At 49.6% G+C, this 22118-nt stretch overlaps 4 protein-coding genes across 4 annotated transcripts; 2 read left to right on the top strand and 2 right to left on the bottom strand.

Annotated features, from left to right (window-relative positions):
• Positions 1 to 760: 760 nt before the first annotated feature.
• N7525_008081 (MDR family MFS transporter) lies at positions 761 to 2552 on the bottom strand (the record flags this gene model as incomplete). Its single annotated transcript, XM_002568506.1, has 4 exons — positions 761 to 1420; positions 1470 to 1896; positions 1950 to 2329; positions 2400 to 2552. 4 exons carry the CDS (start codon positions 2550 to 2552, stop codon positions 761 to 763), a joined length of 1620 nt encoding a protein of 539 aa, XP_002568552.1.
• Positions 2553 to 5372: 2820 nt separating this feature from the next.
• Positions 5373 to 5628, top strand: N7525_008080 (uncharacterized protein; the record flags this gene model as incomplete). The annotated part of the gene is made up of 2 exons (XM_061214290.1): positions 5373 to 5558; positions 5617 to 5628. The coding sequence occupies 2 exons, from the start codon at positions 5373 to 5375 to the stop codon at positions 5626 to 5628; spliced, it is 198 nt and encodes a 65-aa protein (XP_061068721.1).
• Positions 5629 to 6835: 1207 nt separating this feature from the next.
• N7525_008079 (uncharacterized protein) lies at positions 6836 to 8390 on the bottom strand (the record flags this gene model as incomplete). Its single annotated transcript, XM_061214289.1, is given in 3 exon segments — positions 6836 to 7162; positions 7180 to 8296; positions 8344 to 8390. Coding segments are annotated over 3 exon segments (1491 nt in total), but the record flags the coding sequence as incomplete, so codon positions are not given.
• A 1443-nt stretch (positions 8391 to 9833) lies between these two features.
• Positions 9834 to 21587, top strand: N7525_008078 (histone acetyltransferase TRA1; the record flags this gene model as incomplete). Its single annotated transcript, XM_002568503.2, has 4 exons — positions 9834 to 9885; positions 9959 to 10116; positions 10191 to 20855; positions 20904 to 21587. The coding sequence occupies 4 exons, from the start codon at positions 9834 to 9836 to the stop codon at positions 21585 to 21587; spliced, it is 11559 nt and encodes a 3852-aa protein (XP_002568549.2).
• Between the last annotated feature and the right edge of the window lie 531 nt (positions 21588 to 22118).

Genomic DNA, 22118 nt, shown 5'->3' with positions numbered 1-22118 from the left:
GTGGGCCCTATATTCCACGCCAGTGCCAATAGCTCAAGTTTCCATTTTGGAGTAGGACCCGAAGACTCGTCTCATGCAGTGGCACTTGGTATGTTATGCGGCTGAATACTTTCCATGACTTCGTGCTACGTACGGAGTACAACCAGGCTACGATGTTGGCATGTGCCGATTAGACATGTCACATCATGTAAGGGAATTCTACGTGTACTCCGCAGGGTTCCATCTGTTGCCACATGACTCCGCTCGCCTGGGCAAATTCCAATGCAGGTTGCCCTGTTCCTTTTTGAGGAAGTTGAATCAAAGGCCAAGCAAGATATGTCAAGGAAAATCCAGGCGCCCAACAAGGCACTAGTGGATTTGATTTTGTGAGAGAAAAATGGAGGAAAAAAAGCAAAAAAGAAAAGAAAAGAACAAGCGACCAATAACTTTCTGCCAGTCAATACAGCGCGCCCTGCGACGGCCCCTGCGACAGGAACCCCGATGACTTGACTCGTCAAGATATGAGAGGCCGAGGCTGGGATGTGGATGGACCACTTGAAAATTGAAGTTCAAGTTATAGCAATCAATTACTGAATACGGAGTACTTTGTATGTTAAGGGCAAGAAAGACACTGGGGCCCTCGGGTGACTTAAGGGCTTCCTTAGCGCCTTATGCGTTCAATTTTGAGTCTCTATATGTGATCCCCGAAATTAACATTAAGGACGGCTTAAGCCGTCATTTAGCTCTGCTATATAGTTACCTGCCCAAGTCACATCCACATTCAACTCCCACTGTGATCGTTGGGTGTAGTGTTTCTCGGCTTCTTGACAGACTTCCATTCCAACGCGATAGTTCCAATACAGGAAAGTGACGCCAAAGCCACGCCAACATAAAAGGCCTGGGTAATAGCGGTATTGTAGGATCTTAGGACGGCTGGCAGCTGTTCAGCTGGAAGATACTTCCGCAATGTGGTCGTGCCAGCCGAGAGAACTGTGGCTACATTCACCGAGGGATCTTCCAAGTGCATAGTATGAGCAAACTGGTTCTGGAAGATATTTTGACCCACAGAAATAAAGATTGCACCTCCCAAGGTCTGCGCAAATGTTATCACGGCCGTACCAGTGGGAACGTCGCCGTCGGGTAGCACATTCTGCACCACCATGAACGGCTGTTGCATTCCGAGACCGACCCCCAATCCCATTAGAATCTGGTATCCGATCCATTCGCCACTCCCTGAGTCTGTCTTGAGGGTACTGAGTAGACCAGCCCCGATGGATAATGTGACCGAGGACATAATCATGACGGGGTTGTAGTAGCCGAAGATAGTGACGAGCATACCGGATATAATAGAGACGACAACAACTGCGATGATGCTCGGTAGATTCATAACACCTGATTTCGTGGCCGAGGCCGCCTTTATTGCCTGGAACCATATGGGAAGCTAGAAAGTTAGCTTGAGCGATCACGGAGCTGTTGTAGACTCGACATACGTAGTAAATGAAGACAAAGTATGCACCATTAAGTGTAATGGCAAACCAGGCTGATGACCAGATGTTTCGATTTTGGACGATACGCGGAGGAAGTGTGGCTTTTTCATTCTGGCGGATCTGAACGGCCACGAAGGCGAGCAGGAGAACACCAGTGAGCACGAAAAGAACGATGATCCGGGGGCTTTTCCAAGAGTATTGGGTGCCACCCCACTGGAGGGCCAGAAGAAGACAGACGATGGCAGGTAGGAAAAAGAACGAGCCGATAGGATCTAACTCGCTCAGCAGTTTGCGTAGTTCTGGGCGCCTTTTGACTGAATTGGGGGCGTGGAAGAAAAATAGGACGAATGCCGCAGTAACAGCACCGATGGGCAAGTTAATGTAGAAACACCAACGCCAGGAGACACGATCTGTCAATGCCCCTCCCAATCTGATCAGGTTAGGAGATAGCAAAGGCAAGAGGAAGAAAGTAGTTCAACTCACGGAGGGCCAGCGACACTAGCAATACCGTACATACTACCAAGTAAGGCCGTGAAGACAGGGCGACGATGCAAAGGAACAGTCTGAGCGATGATCAAGAGGCTCCCCGAGAAGAGACCTCCAGCGCCCAGACCGGCAATGCACCGACCCAAAATCAGACCAACAGAGGTAGGTGTAACTCCGCAGACAAGGGAACCGACTTCGAATAGAAAGAGAGCAGATAGGTATACCCATTTTGTGGAATAGAATGTGTAGAATTTACCAAAGGCGAGGGTAGTGGCGCAGTTTGTAAGGAGATACGAACTGCCGTACCAACCAATGTCGTCTAGTGAGTCGAACTGATCTGTGATACGAGGAATCGCAGTTGTGATAATTGTGACATCCTGGGAAAGGTCAGCTCTCCACGGTTCTTCTGTTTTTAACGCTGACTGCTGTCTACAGCGTTCCACTTACCAGTGACATGCAAAAGACACCTAGGCAAAGGGCAATAGTGAGAGAGACGACCGTCCAAGTATTCGCCGCGGGGCGAGATAGCGACCCCCCTTCATCGGGTGCGTCGCTTGGGATCTCCTGCGGTAGAGGATCAGTTGCTACCTCCTTCTCCATTAATGTAGGCTAGACGAAATCGATGCTCGACATGAGGTGGAAGATGGAACATATCCATCCTTTATTAGCATTTTGTTTCTTCTTTGGCATTCCGGACAGACAAAAGGGGAGAGCAAAATATTGTCCTGCAGGGGACCGTAAATGGTGGCTGCAGTCCAGCCCAGTTATTGGCAAGATCCTGAAATTGTGATGCATTCCTCGAAGTGAGGTGTCATTGGCCACATCACAGAGTTGAATGACTGAGGTTACAATGTATAAGCATCTTTTGAAGGGAGAGGCGTATTATTTCTTCGTGTGAAAAAAAAGAAAAAAAAACGTTATGGCTCGAAGGTGGCGCGCCATGGAATTGACAAGAACGCCAAGGTCGCAAGCTGCTCACACTAGTTCTAATGTTACAAGGGGCCATTCTTTGGGGTCACAGGTCTTTAGTGTAGGATTTACACTATCCAGTACAATAATATCTGATGTAGTCGTAGGATACCTATATGACTTCAGACGTCGGGAGGTCTGTTAGATTTGCCTTTGTCACAGATTCGTTAAGAACATGCATATCCCAGTATTACTCGATATATCAACTGAAAATTGATTGATAGTGATGTTTACTTTAACCTTAAATATAGTCCAGGGTAGCTACCATGGATCCGTTACACTACGGTCCTTTCCCTGCCCCTTTTACCCACATAACATCGGGTGAACCCTCTCTGTTAGACTGTAATAGGGTCCCCTAACTAGGCCGAAACAAAAAAATTATTTTTACTAAGGTCTAGTGGTACAATACGCCGTATCCTTCCCTCTCTTTCCACTCTTTAAAGGCATCAGCTGATGCGGCTGAGCGCATCCCGCCCGGGCCTGACTCTGCTTCCAACTTTGTGTCAACACCGCCAGAGATTAATATATCAACCCCTGAGACGTCTAGATAGCCAGAATCCCAGATCTGGTGTATAATTTTAAGGTGGAAACATATTACCAACCTGGTTGCACTGTCCGAACCGTCCATACATATCATAAACCCGATCCGAGATCAGGATTCCAGCTTTTAACCAGGGAATAGCATTGCAGCGAGGAAGGGAAATTGGAAGCGGGGAATACAGAAGCGTACGGGTGGAAAAGTGCACAAAAGGTGCCCGGTCAGACTGGAAAGTTCGAGCTGTGAAGCAAATTCTAACATCACGTCCAACACTACTCACCCATTCATCCCATCCCTCACGTAGGTGGTTTTCTGTTTCGCTATGTATTCACAGATGCTGTCTGTACTGGAACCATTGCCGATGCAATTTTTGCTCGAAACATCTACAGCCGCTTTACTACGCCCCGTGTGACATTTTTGGGGCAGGTTGGAGGACTAATTGAGAGCAAGGAACACCTTAACATCTACATTATAAACCGAGTAAGCTGCATTGGTTACTTGGGTTTTATTGGCACATGACACAGAGTTCTCGGTGCGTTTCAGATCACTAAGCATGGAGAGACTCGGGTCACAAATAAGTCCGACCTCATGGCCCCCAGGGCTATTAATATCTTCTATACTGTAGATCCATTCTTTGCCGTCGCCCCCCACCACGTCCAAAACCCTACCCCTACCCTATCCCTGGTCAGATAAATTTAACCCCCAACAGCTCCAGTTTTGATTAAGTGGTAAGACATAACAAAACCAAAAAAAGAAGTTGCGCGAAGTATTGCAGCCTATCTAACATAGCTAACTTTGCTTGTGATATACGATGCAAGACATTACCCTCAGGAGGAAGATGGCTAGGTCTAAGCCTTGGGGCGTGAGGGCTAGTCTCAGGTCCAGGTTAACGAAAATGGAAATGATCTTCTCCCCGCCTTTGTAGGGCGCCTAAAGCTTGGCTTTTGTACAACTTGAGGATGGCAGATAAAGGGTGGATCGACGCCAGTTCAACCGGTTCCTTCACATAAATTGCTAGTCTCATTTTTATATGGCTGCCAGTGCTTTTCCAATATCGAATCGAATCGAATCGAATCGAGAAATCAGATATGCATAGTGATAGTATGATGGTTGCTCTGCGCCCTATACAAACCTACTTAGTTACTTCAGACTAGTATCAGTTTTCTTAAGCGGAACATCCTCACCCTTGAAGTGATACGGATCTAGAGAAAGATAAATTTTCATCTAGTAAATAACGAATTTAACTGTAGTCATTTTCAAAATCGGTTTGACCAATGCTTACTGTGGGGATCTACCATGGTCACATTGTCAAGACGTTGGCGCAGATCAACTTCCTTATATAATGATTACTATGCATACCACCATGTACAGTACATTGATATGTAGTAGCGGGTGGCCTAAATAAATCATCAACTTGTGATCAGCCTTAGGAGATGTGCCAATTAGGACCACCGTCTGAATGTTGGTTACGACCCTGTTCCACTCCCCCACCTTGCTCTCTCAATCGTGAGCTGGCCCTGCTGGAGCCTGCATGATCCTTCAAGTATGCTTACTTCCGGCCTCATGTCCATAGCTCTTGGGCAGTGCATCAACCGCTTCATATTACCAAGTACAGCATTAGGCCTCCCAGGTTATTCAGCAAGCCGTCTGGCTGCCTTGCCTTGCCAAGATGATCTTCATTCTCTACAATCAGAATAGTGTAACAATTCAATATTAATACTAGCCCCCGGTACAGCACTCGAATCTATAAGTATAGCTTGAAATCCTTCCCAGGATCTCAATTCCTCATCAACAATTATCTCTCAAGATTACTATCTTTCACTAGGATTATTTCCACTACAACCGTCCGGTATAAACTATTCTTTCTCTTCAACCTTGGAAAGCACTTTCACTAACTCCCTCAGTCCAGCAAAATGAAATATATGTTCTTGATCGCCTCTTTCCTCGCCGTGGCCTTGGCCGCTGGTAACTGTCCCGATTTCCCTTCCTGCCATTGCCCCGGGGACCTCTGCAGAATCGGTGACAATGTCCCCGGTGACGGCCAGGGCAAGTGCTGCGAAGGCAAATCTTGCGTCCGGCAATCCGGAAGTGAAAACTGGGTATGTCCTTGGTATCCTCCATTATTTCCAACTATAACGCTGACGTTCCTGATATCAGTACTGCAAGTAGTGGGCCCTTTCGAGTCGCTAGAGGGTGCTATATATCAGCTGTGGTGGGGGATTTGGTAGACACTATCCACATGTGACATGTGCACTTTTCGATTCCGAGACTTGGAGTTGTTCCAATACTGCGTAGCAGAATCAATACTCTCACTCCTATACCTTCTTGAATTTGTGTTTGATTGCGACAGATCGTAGATCGGTCAATAGCCTTCAAAACCCTTGGAAGCTTTTTCGGCGTCGTTTGGTCACAGGTGGAATTGCAGAGAAAGAGTGTGTCAAACGAAGATTTCTGGCAGGGCGGCCATTTCTTGCGTCGTTTTCACAGGTCCTCATATTCCAGTTGTATTTCCAGGGGAATTGTATGGAATAAACTGGTAGTTCAGCCCTCAATCAGTCGATTACGGTACTGTAAAGTTGTATAGATCGTACTTGAAGGGTTGGGCCACGTTCTGCCTGATCTGCCTGATCTGCCTGATCTGCCTGATCTGCCTGATCTGCCTGATCTGCCTTCCGATCCCCCCACTATCTCCTCCAACGGCTGAGATTGTGCTCCTGTCCATTTGAGATCATTTCGGGTTCACCCATCTCAAGTGGATACTTCAGCTTTGAGCCTATCTGAGAATCGCTATGAATCCGTCGACTCATTTTATGGAGACGGTGAAGTGATCATAATATTGCGCAATGCAGATTGTCCTTTTACACAACCGGCTGGAAAACCACTTACACTTACTAGTCGGGACTCTGACATCTTTCAGTGGTTGTATGGTAAGACCCAAACTTGTTTCGGCTCATTGGTGAACATCTGAAACGGTGCACCTAGCAGGTGATGCGTGGGAATTCATCAGGTGCATTGGTTAATTGCACAACAAAGATGATCGACACTTTGTGTTTTCCCCCGACGGAAACTTGTTGGCATGCTTTTCCAGTAGCGACAGTATGGTTAGGGTCTAGAAAGCTGATACAGGAAAAGAATTGCCAAATTATTAGTGCGGCGATACAAGGGCTAGGGAACGAAGGTATGTTTACCCCCAACCGGGACATGTTTCTTGTTTTAGTTGTCTGTCGCGGACTCCTGTATTCTGTCCCCTGTTCTACTACTAGGTTTTATCTAGTTGGAACGATTGACTCAGACGCACATACTATTTAGTCGCATCGTTACCTTTGCTAACATGTTAGAAGTCGACCTTCCAGAACATTTGGGTTAGAGGACATACCTTCTCAATATACCTTACACCTACTTCAATGCCATCAGCATCTTCAAAATCCACCTCATCTCCGAAATCGACATTATTAGTGTCCAAACAAGTCAAACAAGTGACAACAACGTCGGAGTATCTGGTCCCCATTCGCTTCCGTAGTTCACCCTTCGCCAAGAAGAGGAGATGTTCTTGAAAATATAACACTTGCCTCGATCCCAGAATAGGAGCGCAAGTAGGGATTGAAGCAATGCCATGGCTTGCCGGGGACGACTTATCGTACGACAGGAAAGACTCCCACAGCCCCAGCTCTAACAGGCATACCCCAAGACTGTAGATATCATGCTGCATGATATAATCACTGGAGGGAATGGCTCCCATGCGGTCAGGATGTTGGTAAATGCATTGTTCCCAGGACGCATCGCCTTTCCGCATAGTTTTACCAGATGCCATGCGAAAGCTTCCAAACCCAACCAGCCAGATCCAATGGAGGACTCATCACTCCCCAAAAGTAAGATTGTTTCTGGTCGGATGTTCTTGTGGACAAATCCAAACAAGTGAATGGAATACACTGCCTTCGCAAGTTTATTCGCTAACTTGAACCGGTCGGAGAGTGAGTGGCTATGCTTCGTATCTTGAAAGCAAGCACGGAGAGAACGAGGTTCAAGATCTTGTGTTGGCATTCGGAAGACAATGGTAAATGCATCTGGCGTGGATTGAGAAGAGTCGGTCCTGCGGTGTTGGACGTACCCTTTGCAGCTAAGGAGACCGAATTCTATGGCATCGGAGCCACTCAACCGTCTAGCGAGATCACGTATATCTTTCTTGATGTCCCCGACGTTGGCCCCTGGAAGAGGTTCAATTCGTTCCACAATAAACGATTGACCATTCTCTGGCCTCTTGCCCAGCTGTGCTGAGCAAAATGGTATTTCTTGTGGGTCGATGGAAATGAGAGAGTCCGCTGCGAGGCGAACTGATTGAGCGTTCATGTCTGTCGGATTCAAGGCTGTCCTGAGGAACTGCGCGGCAGGTATCGGGTCTTGAAAATTCATAGCAGAAGACTTTCGGTTTGTCGTTAGGCCAAGATTAACTCGATCGCTTGTCAGCCTCATAATCAAGTACCACGATGGGTCGAATAGTGACTGCCATTCCTTGAGATCCTCAATGGTCCCGTCGAACTTTTCTTTCGTGAGCGCATACTTCCACCGGTATACTTCCAGTTCTTGGTCTCCGATAGGGTGAGTCTTGATGGCAGACTCAATCTTGTTGATAGCAATCTCCAACTTCGTGGCGAGCATTGCAATCGTCGCATGTTGAATCATCCGATGCTTCTCACTGAGCTCGTGGGCAATATCCCGCACCACATTCAGCTGGACTTCCGCCCTCATCCAGTAATTGTTGACACGGAGGGATCTCTCTGCAATATCATCTTTGGCGTGTGCGAGTGCGCTGCATAAGTGAACCAGCTTCGTGCCATATCTGACATACAGTCAGTTCGAGCAGTCGGGGTGTGGTGTATAACTCACTTAAAGCAGAGGTCTACCGCCGAAATAATCGAAATGGGGTCCGCCATATGGAATGGAATCACTGGAATCTTGATATAATATCGTGTAAGGTGAGATAATAGTCATGCTTGCCCGAATGCGGGGTTGATGTCTGTCACAGGTGCCCAGGTGGATACTAGGATCATGGGGGCCGTCAGCATCAGCATAACCTGGTCGTTTCCCAGAGCAAAGGGTTAGTCTATTCCTGCATTCCATGATGCTACACGAGCGGAATTGGGTATTTATTGGGGGTATTAGCGTTACTATCTAGAGGAGAGTGAAAATAGGAGGAAAGTCATAAATTTACCGTTGTTGAGAGCATTTTTGTGGTCTTTCCGTATAATTCATTGAGTAAATAACACTAACAATATTTCATCTTACATACAAGGGCTTCATAGAGCCAAGGTGATAAAGATTGCTCAATCCTACGGGCTGTTGACATGCCCGAGAATCCTGAGTGCAGCTACATATATTTCGGAGACGATGGACAATCTCTCGGCTGTCGAAGTAATCAAAATTTTGACAAAGTGCTCTAGGTACGTGAACCGACTCTCACAAGGAGCTAATTACCCTAGGTAGCTGATTATGCATAAGTATCGACGCTGATTGATCCATGCCTAGGTATGTAACTTCCAAGGTTGGGGTCTCGTATATGTACAGATGTACTACTCTGTTTGATAAGCTCGTTATGGCCTACACAAACCGATCTACTGGCAGATAGAGGTCCACCATTGCTACCTAGACTATAACTATGAAGACAGATTATACAGCTAGTTGGCGCAATATTCCTTCTGCAGCCTATGCATACCGACCCCAAAGTACACTAAGTTCGTCCCTTTAGAGCGATACCTATGTATATTTGGTCCTATTTCTATGAGGCTCAGTAAACATATCAAACCAAGAGTTATCTAAACAGTCCAGAAAAAGTAAAAGACGACGAAAACACACTCAATTGAAAAGAGATGAGGCCATATTGTTTGTTCTCTGCAGGGCTGGAAGGGGACACGGAACGGAACAACCATCCCCGAGAAATTACCAAATGCGGACTAGTGTTTCTTTCGGGGTCTTTGCGATAGCCCGCGTCCTCTGTTCTGCTCTCGTGAATATCGCGCCGCATACAGTCCCCAACTTTCTCCCCATCTCCCTCAGCCTCTCCTCCCCCGCGGGGTAATTCGATTCACTCATTTGCTGTCCGGACTTGATTTATTTCAATGGACTAGACAGTTTGTTTTCCCGGAAGAGCAAATGACTTGATGGTTTCCTTCGTTTTAAGTTCTACCGTCTCCGATCTTTTCGCATATCGACCGAGTCCACAGAGCTTCCGTGACACCACAACACAACATATGAGACCACAATTCCCCGCCGGGAAGACTGCGCACACTACGCTCTCACCAGCCGGCCTCTTGGCCCGGCCGTCCCTGCTGTTTCTTTCCATTTAGTCGCCAACCCTTGAGAAGGGCCAGATCAAAGTGATGGAGCGAAACATAGATATCTACGCCAACAAGCTTGGCGACGAGAAGCTGGGTATGTGGACGAGATCTGCACCCACTAGAATCGTTGACCAGTTCCTGCGCTAACTACCTTGCTATCTAAATAGATGTCAAACACCGAGCCAATGTCGCTACCGAATTACGAGACAATATTGAGCCTCTATGCTCGGGCGCAAGCTATCCCATATTCCTAGCGAAGCTATGGCCGGTGTTCAAAACTATTTTGAAGGGAGACCCGGTCTTCTTCAGCATGTCTTACGACCAGGTGAGAAAGTTTGGCACAAGCTTGCCCTGGGTGAATGTTGCGCATAATGGGCTAATCACTCTGTCATCCATTAGAAATTACGGAACTGCATCCTTGAAACACTGCACCGATTACCGATGGGCTCGCCTGACGTGGAGCCATACGCCGTCGACATGGTCGACCTGTTGATGGAACTCGCGCGCATCGAGAACGAAGACAATGCGGTGCTATGTATGAAGACAATCATGGACTTGGAGAGGAACCAAGCCAAGGCCACCGCGCACAAGGTGCAGGCTTTCTTGGAGCTTATCCAGGAAATGTTTCAGACCATGGAGCAAGTGGTTCGGGATACCTTTGACACCCCCAACCAGGCCACACCCTCAGGAATGCCATCGACGCCCAATGCAACAGCACAAAACTTTCAATCCCCCCGACCGAGTTCGCCTGTCACCTCAGTGTCAGATCTAGGACCTGATCAGCAGTCGAGCAATGTTCTTCTCAAGGGCATGCAATCGTTCAAGGTCCTCGCAGAGTGCCCGATTATCGTTGTTTCAATCTTCCAGACACACCGGGCATCGGTCCCAGCCAACGTCAAGCTGTTCGTACCGCTCATCAAGACCATTTTGCTGCTTCAGGCGAAGCCGCAAGAAAAGGCACACGCAGAAGCAGCGGCTCAAGGCACAATATTTACGGGTGTGTGCAAGGAAATCAAAAATCGCGCTGCATTTGGAGAGTTCATCACGGCCCAGGTGAAGACGATGAGCTTCTTGGCATATCTATTGCGTCTCTATGCCCACCAACTACAAGACTTCCTTCCTACGCTTCCTTCCGTCGTTGTGCGTCTCCTTCAAGATTGTCCGCGAGAGAAGTCAGGTGCAAGGAAGGAGTTGCTGGTAGCCATTCGACACATAATCAACTTCAACTATCGGAAGATCTTCCTTGAGAAAATCGACGAGCTTTTGGACGAGCGCACTCTCATCGGAGATGGCCTTACTGTCTATGAGACGATGAGACCATTGGCTTACAGCATGTTAGCTGATTTAATACACCATGTTCGTGACCATCTAAGTCGCGACCAGATACGCCGAACGGTTGAAGTCTACACTAAAAACCTTCACGACGATTTCCCTGGCACGAGTTTCCAGACAATGAGTGCAAAGCTTCTTTTGAACATGGCAGAGAATATCTCCAAACTAGAAGACAAGCGTGAGGCGCGGTATTTCTTAATCATGATCTTGGATGCTATCGGTGACAAGTTCGCATCGATGAACCACCAGTTCAAGAACGCTGTCAAGGTCTCCAGGGCGTACAAAGTTTTCCGACAGGACACCGAGCCATGCGCCGAAAACTACCTTGCTGAAAAGGACCAGCCACCGGACTGGGATGAGATTGACATTTTCTCGGCTTCTCCCATCAAGACATCCAGTCCGCGTGATCGTGGAGGTGACCCTGTCTCGGATAACATCTTCCTCTTCCGGAACTTGATCAATGGATTAAAGAACATCTTCCGCCAATTGAAGAATTGCAACCCAGATGACATTCAAATCGACCCGAACAGCGTTCCCATCAACTGGTCGGAAGTTTCGTACGGTTACAATGCAGAGGAGGTCGGTGTAATCAAGAAGCTCTTCCACGAGGGAGCTCGTGTATTCCGCTACTACGGGGTAGACCAGTCTCCCCCTGAGATGAACTACGCATCTCCATTTGACTTCCTTGCAAGCCAATACACTGCCCCAATGTCCCGTGAAGAAAAGGAGCTTCTGGAAAGTTTCGGTACTGTTTTCCACTGCATTGACACCGCAACCTTCCATGAAGTCTTCCATTCCGAGATCCCGTACCTACACGAACTCATGTTTGAACATGGGGCCCTCCTTCACCTGCCTCAGTTCTTCCTGGCTAGCGAGGCTACTTCTCCCGCGTTCTCTGGTATGGTCTTGCAGTACCTCATGGAGCGCATTGATGAGGTCGGGACCTCAGACATGACGAAGGCAAAGATACTCCTGAGGATGTTTAAGCTTTCCTTCATGGCCGTGACGCTGTTCTCTGTGCAAAACGAGCAGGTACTTCACCCGCATGTGACGAAGATTGTAACCAAGTGCATTGAGCTTTCAGTCACAGCCGAGGAGCCTATGAACTACTTCCTGCTTCTGAGGTCTCTCTTCCGAAGCATTGGTGGGGGCCGATTCGAGCTCCTGTACAAAGAGATCCTCCCGCTTCTAGAGATGCTCCTGGAAACGTTCAACAACCTATTACTTGCAGCCCGCAAGCCACAGGAACGGGATCTCTACGTCGAACTTACCCTCACCGTCCCTGCTAGGCTTAGCCATCTTCTACCTCATCTCAGCTATTTAATGCGTCCAATCGTGGTCGCCTTGCGTGCCGACTCTGATCTTGTCGGTCAGGGTTTGCGCACTCTCGAACTCTGCGTGGACAACCTCACGGCGGACTACCTCGATCCGATTATGGGCCCAATAATGGACGAGCTGATGACTGCACTCTGGGATCACCTGCGCCCATCTCCTTACAACCACTTCCACGCCCACACTACCATGCGCATCTTGGGAAAACTTGGCGGACGGAATCGGAAGTTCCTGAACCACCCGCCAGAATTGTCGTTCAAGCAGTTTTCTGATGATAACCCGAGCTTCGATATCAGGTTGATTGGCCCGAACGAGAAACGGCCATTCCCTGTCGATATCGGTATTGATCTCGCTGCGGGTAAACTCATGGAGGTCCCCAAGACGGACTCCGGAAAAGCTTCGGACATATACTACAAGCAGCAAGCCTACCGCATGCTCAGCTCGCACCTAAAGCTCCAAATTGGTTACGACAACATACCCGAAGACTTGGCAACATCGATCAGACTCCATGCCAATGATCTCTTCGAGAATAAGCCGGGTGCTATGGCAGATATTCTTGACAAGTCAGAAAGGTCGGCCTCTATTCCAAAGAAGATTGCGCAGGAAGCAACAGTGAAGAAACTGATCAAGGCTTGTATCTTTGCCATCACTATCCCTGAGCTCGAGCAAACCGCCACCGCGTTTGTGGCGGATGTTTGCAAGCACTTTGCGCTTGTAGAAGTTGGTCGGGCCTTGGCTCAAGTCCGCCACGGTCGCAAAGCCTTTGACGTTGCAAACGGGGAAGGCCCTGTGTACCTCGATTCTCGAATTCTCGCCGAGGCTTTAGTCGAGTGTTTGTCATCCGATAATGTGCGCGTCCGAGAAGCAGCTGAGCAGGCAATGTTGGTCGTGAAGGATGCAGCGAGTGTGATATTCGGATCACCCGAGAAGGCAGCCAAACTCCCGTTCTTCGTGCATCTGGGACGCATCTTCTGCCACAGCTGCTACAGTGAAGAATGGTTCACCAAAGCCGGTGGCAGCCTAGGAATCAGCCTGCTCTCTACCAAGCTGGACTTGGGAGATACATGGCTCTATGAGCGACATGTCGAGTTTTGTCGGGCTTTAATGTATGTTATCAAGGACACGCCTGCGGATCTCCCTGCTGCCACGAGGCTTCAGTCACAAGAGACAATGACCTTGATGCTGCGACGATGCGGCAAACTCATTCCCAGAGACGATCTGAAGAACGAGAAGAGCCGCTTGCATGCGCTGTCTGGCTTCTTCGTCTTTGAGCTTGCGCACATGAATAAACATGTCCGAGAGACTGCTCGTCGTTGCTTCACAACCCTGAAGGACGTTCTTGGCTGCGAGGTGCATGAGCTTATTCTTCCCGTTAGAGATCGTCTCTTGCAGTCGATCTTCAACAAACCTCTGCGTGCTCTGCCTTTCCCAACACAGATCGGTTTCATCGATGCCATCACGTACTGCCTCGGCCTGCACAACGATATTGTCACATTCAATGAACCGCTGAACCGTTTAATGCTGGAATCTCTTGCCCTCGCTGACGCCGATGACGAATCTCTAGCGTCCAAGCCAAACGAGTTTAAGACTGCAGATATGATCGTCAACCTCCGTGTTGCTTGTCTTCGCCTCCTATCTATGGCAATGAGCTTCTCCGAATTCGCAAACACACCACAGAACACGAGCAGGGCTCGCATAATTTCTGTCTTCTTCAAGTCACTCTACTCAAAGTCACAGGAGGTAATTGAAGCCGCGAATGCGGGTCTGCGTGATGTCCTCACCCAAACGAACAAGCTTCCCAAGGATCTGTTGCAGAATGGACTACGCCCTATTCTCATGAACCTCCAGGATCCCAAGCGCCTCAGTGTTGCTGGTTTGGATGGTCTTGCTCGTCTTTTGACGCTTCTGACCAACTATTTCAAAGTCGAAATCGGTGCCCGTCTGCTTGATCATATGAAGGTCATCGCGGATGATGCGGTACTGCAGAAGGTTTCTTTCAGCCTCGTCGAACAAAACCCAGCCATGAAGATTGTGGCTGCCATCTTCAATATCTTCCATCTGCTTCCACCGGCGGCTACTTCTTTTATGGAGCATCTCGTCAACAAGGTCTTGGATCTTGAACTGAAGCTTCGCAGAACCTCGCACAGTCCATTCCGAAAGCCACTCGTGAAGTATCTCAATCGCTACCCCAAAGAGAGTCTCGCATTCTTCTTTGCGCGCTTCAAGGATGAGCGATTTGGACGATTCTTCGGACAGATCCTGGCAGACCCGGAAAGTGAAGCACTACGGAACGCGATCGTCGCAGACACGGATGGGTTCTCCACTGCCGCCTTTGGTCAAGACGCTGGTGACGGCAAGAACACTGCTGCTATCAACGGAGTCTACGTCGCGCACTCCCTCTGTTCCTACAGTTCAACCAAGCGCTGGTTGGTCTCGCACGCAGAGATGAGAAACAAGCTCCTCAATTCCGGCAGAGACCTGGAGAGGAAGCTCCGTGGTGACAGTTTGCCGGCTGATGAGCGACTCCGAGTGGAGCAAGCTGAAGATCAACTGATGGATATCTTCACCATGTACTTGACGGAGGCCACCCACGATCTTGACTTCCTGTTTGAAGTGATCGATGGACTCTCTGCCGATGAGTTGAAACGCACCCTTGCGCTTCCCAAGTTCATCTATAAGAGCATCATCTCGAATGAGTCCATTGATTACCGGCGCTCTGTTATTATGCGCTGCCTCGACCTCTATGGTCAGAAGAGCTGTCCGCAGAAGACCAAGACTTATGCCTTCCGTCATCTGGTCAACCCGATCTTTGCCATGGACGTTCAGGCTACTTGGAATAACCCTCCAAACACGCCCAAATTGATGGATAAGAGCATGACCGAGTCTATCCAGAGTCGTTTGTGGAAGCCGCAGTTGGCTGATTTGAGCGAGGAGTCTAACCAAGCTGGCGTCGACCACTCACGCATGGAGTTGCTACAACTGTCTGCTTTGTTGATCAAATATCATTCACAAACGGTGCAAGATTCCCGCAAAGACATCATTAAGTTTGCCTGGAACTACATCCGACTTGAGGATATCATCAACAAATACGGTGCCTATGTTTTGATCAGTTACTTCATTGCGCACTATGAGACCCCATTCAAGATTGTGATTCAGGTCTATGTAGCATTGCTCCGGGCTCATCAGAATGAAGGCAGAGCGCTTGTCACGCAGGCTCTTGATGTCCTGGCTCCTGTTCTCCCTACACGAACAACCAGCAGCTCTGGAGCAGAGGCACGGTACCCGTTGTGGGCTAAATGGCCCCGCCGTATCCTGGCCGAGGAAACTGCCAACCTACAGCAGGTTATGAGTATCTTCCAGTTCTTGGTTCGCCAGCCTGATCTTTTCTACGAGTCAAGGGAGCACTTTGTGCCTCTCATTGTCCCATCCCTAGTCAAGATCACTGGTCCACCGAATACTTCCAATGACAGCAAGAAGCTCGCATTGAACTTGATTAGCTTGATTTGGCACTGGGAAGAAAAACGGGCCCAGAACGCCGAGGCCAGCCACTTGGCCAATGGGACATCTGAATCTCCAGTTGCCAGGAAACGCAAGCTGGACGAAGCCCAAGAGCCATCGCCATCCCCCGCTCTTGGTCCTCCCAGTAGCCGCGAACGATCGGACTATACTGTGTCTAATGATTTGCGTGCATCCTTGATCAAGTACCTCATCACGTTCATCACCACAATCCCCGAACGCTTCCTGGTTCCAGCTGCGCAGCTTCGCCAAAAGCCGACCACAAAACAGCAGAACCCTGTACCCACTGGTGAAATGATCAACAAGGCTATTAACCTGCTTCGCAGCCTCCTTTCTCCCGAGTACTGGGGCGATCTAGACATTGACCTCTACCAAAAGGTAACTGAGCCAATCCTAGTGGGTGAGAAGGGTGATAAAGTTGAGGACAAAGTCACGTACATGGTCAACACGCTGCAGGTCGTCAGGGTGCTTATCGCGGCCAAACCCAATGAGTGGATTGCTGCTCGTCTTCCTACTATCCAGAAACTCCTTGAGAAGCCCTTGAAGTCAGACAACCCAGAGATTCAGGATTGTCTACATGGACTAGAAGACGACATGGATGTTTTGCACAAGTTGCCACCACCTGTTCGTCGTGTGCTCGAGGCCATTCCAGATGAACAGCCTGATGACGAGGATGCGATGGACACGGAGGGGACGCCTTCAGAGTTCGGCTCGTATTTGTCTGCCATTGCGACTGAAACGCTGTCTGCTAGCAATTACGTCTCAAGTCTAAACATCTTGTGGACGCTCTCCAAGATAAAGCCCGCCGAGATTGATGCACACATTCCCGCAGTGATGAAGGCATTCTCTACAAAGCTTGCCAAGGAACATGTTGCTGCCTCAACCCAGAATGGCGCCCAGCTGACGAACGGTACTAAGCCCGCTGAAGGGGCTCCCACTACCGATCAACAAGAGTTTGAGATTGGAGTTGACCTCATCCTCAAGACTATTGAGCTTATCTCTGTTAGAATGTCTCATCTTGGCGACCAACGCCGTCCATTCCTGAGCGTTCTAGCACAGATTGTGGAGCGTTCACAAAATATCGAGCTGTGCAGCAAGATTTTGGGCATGGCCGAGTCTTGGATCTTCCATTCCACCGAGTCTTGGCCCACCCTCAAGGAGAAGACGGCTGTTCTGCACAAGATGCTACTTTTCGAATCTCGACCTGATCAGACAATGTTAAAGAAGTTCCTGGATCTTGTCATTCGAATTTATGAGGACTCAAAGATCACTCGGACTGAATTGACAGTCCGCTTGGAGCACGCTTTCCTGATTGGTGCAAGAGCCCAAGATGTTGAAATGCGCAACCGCTTCATGCAAATCTTCGATCGCAGTTTGACTCGCCTTGCGAGCTCGCGTCTCAGTTACGTTCTCACATGCCAGAACTGGGATACTCTTGCAGACTCCTTCTGGCTGGCCCAAGCATCGCATTTGGTTCTTGGATGTGTGGATATGACCACTACTGCCCGCTTGCACCCCGAAGACTTCACCCTGTTCCCTGTCTCATTCCTCTTCGGCAGCGGCGATAAAGATCCGAGGAAGGCCGATATCATGGTCGACAACCAGCTGGAGACTTTCGTCGCAGAGCGTAGACGATTCATGTCGGATGTCGGTGACGTTAGAGTTCGAGATCTGATTGAGCCTTTGTGCCAGCTTCAACACACCGATGCGAATGTTGCCTACAAGCTGTGGACTACCATCTTCCCTCTGTTCTGGTCCACGCTGTCTACTAAAGACTGCATTGATCTAGAAAAAGATATGGTCACATTGCTCACTCGTGAATACCATCATAGACAACTGGACAAGCGGCCCAATGTCGTGCAAGCCCTTCTGGAGGGAACTGTGCGTGCTAGTCCTCGGTTCAAAATTCCTCCCCATGTCGTCAAATACCTCAGCCGAACGTACGACGCCTGGTACACTGCTGCGACCTACCTTGAACAAACCGCCATTAATCCCATCATTGACACGCCTACCGTACGTGAGAGCAACCTTGACGCCCTCGTTGAGGTCTACGCAGGCCTCCAAGAGGACGACTTCTTTTATGGAACCTGGCGCCGTCGTTGCAAGTTCGTTGAAACCAATGCCGCGCTTTCCTACGAGCAACAAGGAATGTGGGACAAGTCTCAACAACTGTACGAGAACGCCCAAATCAAGGCCCGTTCTGGTGCCATGCCGTTCTCGCAGGGCGAATACTTTGTATGGGAGGATCACTGGCTAATCTGCGCCCAGAAGCTCCAGCAGTGGGAGATCCTGAGCGACTTCGCCAAGCATGAGAACCTGAACGATCTCTTATTAGAGGCTGCTTGGAGGAACATCGAGAACTGGCAGAGCGAGGGTAACCGCGAGCAGCTCGAGTCATTGATCAAGTCTGTGTCCGATGCTCCAACACCCAGACGCACCTTCTTCCAGGCCTTCATGGCCCTTCTCCAATACCACACGAAGAAGGACAATATCCAGGACTTCAACAGCGTCTGCGACGAGTCCATCCAGCTCTCCATTCGCAAATGGCTTCAGTTGCCGAAGCGTATCACCAACGCCCATATTCCCATCCTGCAGCATTTCCAACTCTTGGTTGAGCTGCATGATGCCAGCCACATCTGTAGCAGCTTGGCTCAGACAAATGAACGAAACTTGGATACCAAGTCCGCCGAGCTCAAGCTGCTTCTCGGAACCTGGAGAGACCGTTTGCCTAATCTCTGGGACGACATCAACACGTGGCAAGATCTCGTCACCTGGCGTCAACACATATTCCAGCTCATCAACGGCACCTACCTCAGTCTTTTGCCTCCGCAGACGAATAATGTGGCCAGCAACTCTTACGCCTACCGCGGATACCATGAAACAGCCTGGATCATCAACCGATTCGCCCATGTAGCTCGAAAGCACCAGATGCCAGAGGTCTGCATCAACCAACTCAGCCGTATCTATACCCTTCCGAACATTGAAATTCAAGAGGCCTTCCTGAAGCTTCGGGAGCAAGCGAAGTGCCACTACCAGAATCCGAAGGAGCTGAACAGCGGGTTGGATGTGATCAACAACACCAACCTCAACTACTTCGGGCCGCAGCAAAAGGCGGAATTCTACACACTCAAGGGCATGTTCCTTGCCAAACTTGATCATGTCAATGAGGCCAACGAGGCGTTTGGAGTTGCTCTTTACTATGATCTCCGCCTTGCTAAGGCCTGGTCTGAATGGGGACAGTACAGTGACCAGCGTTTCAAGGCTGACCCAACTGACTACGAGCTGGCTAGCAACGCTGTTAGTTGCTACCTGGAGGCGGCTGGTCTTTACAAGAGTGCCAAGTCCCGTAAATTGCTCAGCAGAATTCTCTGGCTTCTCAGCCTGGACAACGACGAAGGAAAGATCGCGAGTGCGTTCGAAAACTTCAAGGGAGACACCCCGGTGTGGTACTGGATCACTTTCATCCCTCAACTTCTCACCAGCTTGTCCCACCGGGAGGCTCGCCTCTGCAAGGCTGTTCTGGTCAAAATTGCCAAGTTGTACCCGCAGGCTCTATTCTTCTTGCTTCGCACCAACAGAGAAGACATGCTGAGCATAAAGAAACAGCATGACCAGAAGCAGGAGAAGCTGAATCGGGCCAGGCAGCAGCAGCAACAACAACAACAACAGGGATCCTCGCCAAACGCAAAGCCAAATCCTGTTGCTGGTGCTGATAGTTCTCCTGCCCAGAAAGCGCAGGCTGCAGCTGCATCGACCAATGCCTCCCCATCAGTTCCGCCTGCGAACTCTCCCGCTACACAGAATCCCGCTCAGGCACCAAGCCAGTCTCCCGCACAGCCACAAAACCCTATGCAGGCATCCCCACAGGCTGGCCAAACTCCGGGCCAAGCGCAACAAACTCATCTGCAAGTGCCAGGTCAGACTGGAACACCGCAGCAGAACCAGGCTGCACCTGTGGACGGCGAAAAGGAACCTCTCAAGAAACCCTGGGAGTACTCCGATGAAATCATGTCTGGGCTGAAGACTGCCTTCCCCTTGCTTGCTCTGTCTATGGAGACAATGGTTGACCAGATCCACAAGAACTTCAAGTGTCCCCCTGACGAGGATGCTTACCGACTCATTGTTGCTCTCTTGAACGATGGACTGGCCTACGTGGGTCGCATGCCTGGATCTTATGCCCAAGACTTCAAGTTGCCCGCCGCAACAGAAGCCAACATCACTCGATTCGCGGAGACAATCCTGCCAGCTCACATTCGCAAGTCTTTCGAGGCGGACTTTGTGACCAAGAAGCCAACCATGAACGAGTACATCCACAAGTTGCGGCGCTGGCGTGACAAGTTCGAGGAAAAGCTCGACCGGAGATCGCAGCACACATTCCTTGAGAACTCTTCACCTCATTTGAGTGAGTTCCGCTTCCTCAAGTTTGATGAGGTCGAGGTTCCCGGCCAGTACCTACTCCACAAGGATAAGAACCAAGACTTTGTCCGCATCGACCGCTTCCTTCCAGATGTGGACCTCATCCGAGGCATTGGTGTCTGTCATCGCCGCTTGAAGATTCGCGGACACGACGGCAGTATGCAGGCCTTTGCTGTTCAGCATCCCGCTGCCCGCCACTGCAGGCGTGAAGAACGTATTCTTCAGCTGTTTAGGATTTTCAATGGGTTGCTTGCGAAGCGCAAGGAGAGTCGCCGCCGCAACTTGTACTTCCACCTGCCTTTGATGGTTCCTCTAGCACCGCACATTCGCTTGGTGCGCGATGATTCCTCGTATATCTCCATGCAGGGAATCTATGAGGATTATTGCCGCCGCAAGGGCATCAACAAGGATGACCCAGTGCTCTTCACTATGGACAAGATGCGATCGTTGGCAGAGACGAAGCAGAACGTAAGTGTTCCATACACCTTCCACATGACAAACGCTAACAATTCACAGCGCACGCTCGATCAACAACAGGTCCTTCGCACGGAAATCCTGACCGCGATTCAAGACAAATGGGTCCCGAGTACCGTGGTGTTGGAATACTGCCAGCAGACATACCCGGACTTCTCGGACTTTTGGCTCTTCCGTCGTCAATTTGCATACCAGTACGCAGCGATCGCGTTCATGACCTACGTCATGCACATTGGCAACCGATACCCGAACAAAATCATGATATCTCGTTCAACGGGCGATATCTGGGGTGCCGAATTGATCCCCACCATCAACCCAGCCAAGGCGTTCTTCTACAACCCCGAACAAGTCCCCTTCCGGTTCACACCGAACATTCAGACCTTGCTGGGTCCCATTGCGACTGAGGGTGTGTTCGCCTGTGCTATGATGGCAATCGCCCGCTGCCTGACGGAGCCGCGACACGAGCTGGAGCAACAGCTCAGCGTCTTCGTGCGCGACGAGATGATGTTCTGGGCTACGGCCCATCACCGCGGTGTCTTGCCCCCCGGGCAACTCCGCGACCTGGTCTACAACAACAGTGAAATCATCGTCAACCGTGCTGTCAGTCTTGCCAGCCCGCCGGAGGGTAACTTGCCTGCCAATCAGACCACTATCGATCTGATCTCGAAGGCAGTCAACCCCCAGCATCTGGCGTCGTGTGATGCATTGTGGATGCCGTATCTGTGAGCAATTCTTGTTGCTGGTTTGCGTGTTTCTGTCCTGCCAATTGGCGATGGGAGCTTCCCGTATGGCTATTGTGCTTTCTGAAGTGGTGGTTTCGTCTCTGGGTTTGTTTTTTCTGTTCTGAGCGTGGGCGCTTCGGCGAGGTGCGTGCGCAGCTTTCACGTTACTATGATTGTGATACCGATTTCCTTCCTGTTTTAATACCTTCTACAATGTCTTTGATACATCGGAATATTAGCTCTGGTACTAGTTAACAATTGTTCGATTTGATTGCTCTGTCGATTTCCATGTAACCTGATAACGCCTTCTCAGTGGGTTCAATTGTTGATTTCGCAAGACAAGTACCTAGGTAGAACTACGGGCTTACGTTTCTGGTAGAACAAGATACGGGGGCTGCTAGAGCCAGTACAAGGCACAAGTTAAAAGAGAGAAAAGTTATCCCGATACTTGAAAGCTAAAAAACAAACGCCTGGCACTGCGGCCGGATATCGTAGTCGCATAAAAGCACCGTTAAGGTGCATATCGGGTCAAATC

Source organism: Penicillium rubens, assembly GCF_028828025.1.
Source record: "Penicillium rubens strain IBT 27055 chromosome Unknown utg000003l_segment0_segment0, whole genome shotgun sequence".
NCBI classification, from domain to species: domain Eukaryota; kingdom Fungi; phylum Ascomycota; class Eurotiomycetes; order Eurotiales; family Aspergillaceae; genus Penicillium; species Penicillium rubens.
This window is presented reverse-complemented; position numbering and strand designations above follow the sequence as displayed.